At 38.8% G+C, this 6,979-nt stretch overlaps 1 protein-coding gene across 2 annotated transcripts in view; it reads right to left on the bottom strand.

The window, feature by feature from the left end:
• The window catches only part of TP53BP1 (tumor protein p53 binding protein 1), a 95,180-nt gene that overhangs the window by 67,096 nt on the left and 21,105 nt on the right, over positions 1-6,979 (bottom strand). Inside the window, exons 9-11 of one of the 2 annotated variants that reach the window (XM_023514242.1) lie at positions 6,831-6,957; positions 6,001-6,095; positions 1,953-2,158 (exon numbers count right to left, since the gene is read on the bottom strand). In XM_023514242.1, coding sequence (XP_023370010.1) covers positions 1,953-2,158; positions 6,001-6,095; positions 6,831-6,957 — 428 coding nt within the window. Of the gene's footprint in view, positions 1-1,952; positions 2,159-6,000; positions 6,096-6,830; positions 6,961-6,979 lie in introns of both variants that reach the window. The other variant, XM_003791768.2, reaches the window with a different exon arrangement.

Raw genomic sequence — 6,979 nt, forward strand, 5'->3', positions numbered from 1 at the left:
CCCGCCACAACGCCTGGCTATTTTTTGGTTGCAGCCATCATTGTTGTTTGGCAGGCCCGGGCTCAGGTGTATGTGGCTGGTACCTTAGCCACTTGAGCCACAGGCGCCAAGCCCAAATTTTACTTTTAAATATATATTTTTGTCACAACACTACAAACTGAAAGGTATAAAAAAAGTTCTCCCAATAACACTAAAACAATTCTATTTAAAGTATTACAGGAACAGGCATCAAGATTGAACACATAATATAGTCACTTGGATTTAATTAAGGACAATGACATCAAATTTCATTTCTTTAAATATTTAAATATAAAATTATACAAATTAGATTAGTTTTCCCTTGCTTTTAGAAGAAAATTGCATCGGAAGGCTAAAATTCATGGACAACTTTGGTGAAATCCACTTAGAGCAGTGGTTCTCACCCTTCCTAATGCCGTGACCCTTTAATACAGTTCCTCATGTTGTGGTAACATAAAATTATTTTCATTGCTACCTCATAACTGTAATTTTGCTACTGTTATGAATCGTAATGTAAATATCTGATATGCAGGAGATCCCCAAAGGGATTGTGACCCACAGGTTGAGAACCGCTGACTTAGAGAAATAATACACAACTCTTTTTTTTTTTGTAGAGACCAAGTCTCACTTTGTCGCCCTTGGTAGAATGCTGTGACATCATAGCTCACAGCAACCTCCAACTCCCGGGCTTACGTGATTCTCTTGCCTCAGCCTCTCAAGTATCTGGGACAACAGGCGCCCACCACAATGCCCAGCTATTTTTTTGTTGCAGTTTGGCCAGAGCTGGGTTTGAACCTGCCACCCTCAGTATATGGGGCTGGCGCATGGGTAGAGTACTATGACATCTACAGTAATAATACACCCAATAATACACAACTTTTAAAAGGATAATATGAACACAATATAACACTGAAAATTATTATAACACCATGTCAACTGAAAAAAGTTTAAAGTTGTAGCCAGGTGTAGTGGTTCACACCTATAATCCTAGCACTCTGGGAGCCTGAAGCAGGTAAATGGACTGAGCAAGAGTGAGACTTCCACCTCTATTGAAAATAGAAAAATTGGCTCGGCGCCTATGGCTCAAGTGGCTAAGGCGCCAGCCACATACACCTAAGCTGATGGGTTCGAATCTAGCCCAGGCTCGCCAAACAATGATGGCTGCAACCAAAAAATAGCTGGGCATTGTGGCGGACGCCTGTCGTCCCAGCTACTTGGGAGGCTGAGGCAGGAGACTCGCTTGAGCCCAGGAGTTGGAGGTTACTATGAGCTGTGATGCCAGAGCACTCTACCCAGGGGGAACAGCTTGAGGCTGTCTCAAAAAAAAAAAAAAAAGAAAGAAAATAGAAAAATTAGCCAGGCATTATAGCAGGCACCAGTAATCCCAGTTACTTGGGAGGCTAAGGCAAAAGAATCTCTTGAGCCCAAGTTTGGGGTTGCTAGGAAGTAAAACACCACAGCACTATACCCAGAACAAGAGAGTGAAGACTCAGTCTCAAAAAGATAAATAAATAAAAATAAATCTTAAAAAAGATTACAGTTGTATCTTTGCTATAAACAACTTCATTTTTGATAGAGTCATGTGGGAAGACAAAAATGACAGTAGTAATTAAGGTGGAATAATGATTTATGTCCCCTTTTTATTTTACAGTAACATTTTTCAGAAAGTTTAAAGACAGAAAATATAAACATTGAAAATAAAAAATATATCAAGATGTTAAAAAACTCTGTAAATGTTCTAAAACTAAATTGTGATGACAGGTGCACAACTCTTTAAATTCCTTGAAATATCACTAAAGTATACACTTACAATGGATGAATTATACAGTATATAAATTATATATACCTCAATATATATATACCTCAAATATATATACCTCAATAAACCTGTTTTTAAAAATCTTAAGAGAAAAAAGACTTTCCACAATACTCACATGAGAAAACTCTGGCTGGGATGGGACAGGAAGTGACCCAGGAGTGAAGACTGGGGTGCTCTGAGATACTGGTGTTGAGGCTTGTGGTGACATAGTGGACTCAGGTAGGAGAGGAGGGTTTTCTATCTCCACTGGTTCATCATCTCCAAGTTTTTTCTGAAAAGGCTCTCTTCCTTCAGATAACACTGACATGTCCATTGGTTCATCTGGTTTAAAACAGGACAAACAAACTGAGAAATAATCCCTCATCAATATTACTCAGGTTTCAACACCACTAACAAGTAAATTACAGAAATTCCCACTCTAAAAATAAGATAATTTTTAGAAAAGCTAAAATAATAGTAGACTGGGTCCTAGAAATCTATCAATACTTGGGACAGGTGGCAGAAGCAGTCCATACCGATATTTTTAGGTATTGATTAAAACTGGATTCATCTGGGGATATCCACCCATTCATAAGAAATGCTAAATTACCTTGGCTCTCCTAAGCCCTTTTCCTGATTATAGATCAGTTTTTCACATTTTCTATACGAATGCCCAGATCATTGGCACCTAATTTTACCACTCTATGTAAATGTACAGTATTGTCACCGCTCCATGTAAATACAGTATGTACATATTTATAAACTCATCTTATTTGTATTAACAATTACTAACTACAGAGATATGAATGCTAGTACAAATACAGAGGAAGAAAAAAATCTATCAATACCAATTAGCACTGATTGTTATCAACCAACTAAGAAGTATTATAGAAAACACTAATCCTAACACAAATTTCTCAGGAGGGAACACACAAAACACTTTATTTATTTATTTATTTATTTGGAGACAGGAGCCTCAAGCTGTCCCCCTGGGTAGAGTGCAACCTCCAACTCCTGGGCTCAAGTGAGTTTCCTGCCTCAGTCTCCCAAATAGCTAGGACCACAGGTGCCACAACGCCTGGCTATTTTTTGGTTGCAGCCGTCATTGTTGTTTGGCAGGCCCGGGCTGGATTCGAACCCACCACCTTGGGTGTACATGGCTGGCGCCTTAGCCACTTGAGCCACAGGCACTGAGCCCAAAACACTTTATACCACAGAATACTACCCACCTATAGGCTGAGAACCCTACTTAGAAGAACCCTTGCTAGCTAGGCATTATATCTGATGTCATCCTCTTTCTCCTACTTATCTTACAACTTGACGCCAACCAGGCTTCTGGAAGACAACTAACAATATGTATAACATACTGTTTAACCCACTGTCTACATTCATTCTACAATTACTCATATCCCCATCCTCAATACCTATCTACCCTTGCTGCTTAGCTTGGCCTCAACCATATCAGTCTAATTATTTGGGATCTGGTGCTATAGGCCTTTAATACACTATAACAGCTGTGCTAAGTATTTTTATTTTCATTGAACCTTTTGAACTTCCTTGCTATGACAGAGCACATTAAGAACCTGGTGAGCAGGGTGGCGCCGGTGGCTCAAAGGAGTAGGGCGCTGACCCCATATGCCGGAGGTGGCGGGTTCAAACCCAGCCCTGGCCAAAAATTGCAAAAAAAAGACAAAAAAAAAAAGAACCTGGTGAACAAATAAATACAAAAGCATATACAGTCTCACAAACACTGATGCACATATTAAGCAAATGCATTAAATCTAAAATACAACTGACAAGGAGAAATGCAATGCGTTACATGGGAAAAAAAGAAAACTAAATCACATACATAATATGATGCCAACTGTGTAAAAACACTTTATATTTATGCACTGAAAACTATACTAAACTATATCCAGATTGTGCTATCACAGGTGATTTTTCTTTTCATTAATTTCCTATATGCTTGCTTTTTTTCTTTTTTAATCTCATTTTGTTGCCCTCAGTAGAATGCCCTGGTGTCATAACTCACAGCAACCTCAAATTCTTTTTTTTTTTTTTTTGCCCCACCCACCCCCAACCCCCACAACTTCAAATTCTTGGGCTTAAGCAATTCTCTTGTCCCAAGTAGCTGGGACTACAGGGGCCCACTCAGGCAATCCGCTGGCCTAGACTTCCCAGAGTGCTAGAATTATAGGCATGAGCCCAGCCTAATTTCTTATATGCTTTCTACAATAAGTACTGATTAAGTTTATAAACAGGGAGAAAGCATTTCTATAATTTTTGCATTATAAATAGAAGAAACTTCTAAGAATTAATTAAACTAGCATTAACAGAGTTTTATGTAGAATAATTTCACCTTTTTTTTTTTGAGACAGAGTCTCAAGCTATCACCCTGGGTAGAGTGCCATGGCATCATCATAGCTCACAGCAACCTCCAACTCTTGAGTTGAAGTGATCCTCTTGCCTCAGTTTTTCTATTTTTAGTAGAGACAAAGTCTCACTCTTGCTCAGGCTGGTACACTTTTTATTTTTAACTGAAGATGGCACTAACCATGTTATGCTTAGAATATTAGTCCATTTGGATACATAGAACTGATTTCAAGAGAAAATAGCCAGAGAGGCTCGGCGCCTGTGGCTCAAGCAGCTAAGGCGCCAGCCACATACACCTAAGGTGGCGGGTTCGAATCCCCAGCCCAGACCCGCCAAAACAACAATGATGGCTGCAACCAAAAAATGGCCAGGCGTTGTGGCGGGCGCCTGTGGTCCCAGCTACTTGGGAGGCTGAGGCAGGAGACTCGCTTGAGCCCAGGAGTTGGAGGTTGCTGTGAGCGTGATGCCATGGCACTCTACTCAGGGGGATAGCTTGAGGCTCTGTCTCAAAAAAAAAAAAAAGAAAAGAAAATAGCCAGAGATAAACTTTGTAGCAGAAAAATGTCTGAGATCAAAATTCTAACATGGATAAATTACACTTGAAAAACTCTTAAATATAAGTGTATAATTAGATTACTCAAGAGCAGAGATAGCAGGATATCCATTACAGATAAAAGCACAGGCTCTACAGGAAGCTGCCTGAGTTCAAATCCTGCCTCTATACCTTATTAATTATAAAATTTCTCTGCCTCCATTTCCTTATCTTACAAATGAGGATAAAAGTAACACTTCCTAGGATCCCTGTGAGGATTCAAGGTAAAAAACCACAGAGAAGCACCTAGAACTGTTTTGTAAGTGCTCAATAAATAAAAGCTATTACACCATTGTCTATACGTGAAAGAATGAAAAGGAGAAAATCATAGAATTTATTTGATAAGAATTTTTAGAAATTGTGAGAATTTAGAAATATCTTGAGTGACTAGGTAAGACACTAGGACAGAGCAAAAGAGGTTTAGAGAGTGAGAAAAATTAGCCAAGTGAAAAGTAAAGCTTTCTCGTGAATGATGTTAATAGAAAATCACTAAATCCTGAAAGGCAGAAGCTAAAAGTTTTTGACCAGGCATGACGGCTCACACCTGCAACCCCCAGTACTTTGGGAGGCCAAGATAGGAGGATCACTTGAGGCCTAGAAAATATAATGAGACCAATTTTCTACAAAAATTTTTTATAAAAATTAGTCAGGGGTGATAGCAAGCATCTGTACTCCTAGCTATGCAGGAGGCTGAGGCAGGTGGATTGCTTCAGCCCAGGAGTTGGAGGTTGCAGTGAGCTATGATGATGCCACTGCACACTAGACCAGGCAACAGAATGGGACCCTACCTCCCCTCAAATAAAAATAATATATATAGCAAAAATAACCTGCAAATACCACAAGGTCAATTGTTGGTTCTCTCTCACAAGAAACACATTAAAATGTTGCTAGAAACTATTAGGCTATTAGTAATAAGCCCAGTTCTTCCCTATACTAATTCATTTGAGTTCAACTTTTAAAAAATTAAAATTTTCCTTTAAGGACCTTTTAAAAAATTGAGACAATAATAAGAAATCTCAGAATGAGTGTTAGAAAAGTGAAGAACTAATAGCCGTTTACACTAGACTAGGCCATATCCCTGAAAGTTAAATAGATTTGAGTCCTACTGAATAGTGAATTTAATGTTCTAAAATACAAAGAAACAGCACATTTGGACAAGGTAGAAGAAGTGCTGCTTCTCTTCTAATCTGAGATCAACAGACAGATCAAGAGAGCTCACCTTTTCTCCCTTCTTGCTCTGTGGGACTGCTAGGAACGATAAAAGGGGTAGATCGGAAAGCATCAGGGGAAGGAGCAACAAGATCTGAGGAATTCCTTTGTATAAAGAGAGAATCATAGGTTACGGTTTTGCATTTTTATATTAGTTTTTACTCTTTAAAAACATCTAAGTCATTCAGATAAATACGTATTATCATTTCTCCCAAACAGCAACCTGAGGCCGGCAGAAAAACCACGAATACTTCAACAACTATTTCCCACACCAGACATTTCTAAAATAAGAAAGGGCAAATAAATGACCAGACACAGGGACATCATGATTGAAAAGCAGGATGAACAAGTACTAGGAAAAAATTCATTTGTAGATCTGAGACATAAAAAGTTTACTCCATTTTTTGCCTAATAACAGGAAGACCGTACACACTGTTTAAAACAAAAACAAAACAAAAAAAGAAGCAAATCTCTTTGCCCTCACACAGAAATTGAGAAATTCAACTACTATCAACTGTAACAACCTCCTCTCCACCCTATATTATTAAATGGAAAGAACTGCTAGTAAAATGGAAAAGGAGAATGCTTATTTGGATGTATAACGTTTTCTAAATAACTGGGCATTTTCCTAGTGAAAACTTTGGGCTACTATTATAAAACCTCCAAATGAGAAAACAGACTTATCTGTCTCCAACAGTTCCACTTAGTTCTCATCTTAAAAATTCTAAAGCCTACTTCTCCCTTTTAGTTTCAAAAAGACTTCTGGACTAGCTGTCAATTTCAGCTTTTTCAGCCTCAGGCACATGTTGCCTTAGCAAAAGCTACTGTTGGCTTACTTACGTGGAAAGACTCTCTTGAACAAAGGTCCTCTGACCAGACAGCTGCAGAAGGTGCAGAGTAGTGGCAGGTGTAGAAGCCAGAGAACACCCACCTTCATCCCTCGAAGGCGTACAGCAACCATCAGAAGCTACTGGAAAAAAAAAAAAAAA

The sequence above is a fragment of the Otolemur garnettii genome, unplaced genomic scaffold (genome assembly GCF_000181295.1).
Source record: "Otolemur garnettii isolate 467f Iridium unplaced genomic scaffold, OtoGar3 scaffold00050, whole genome shotgun sequence".
Classification (NCBI taxonomy): domain Eukaryota; kingdom Metazoa; phylum Chordata; class Mammalia; order Primates; family Galagidae; genus Otolemur; species Otolemur garnettii.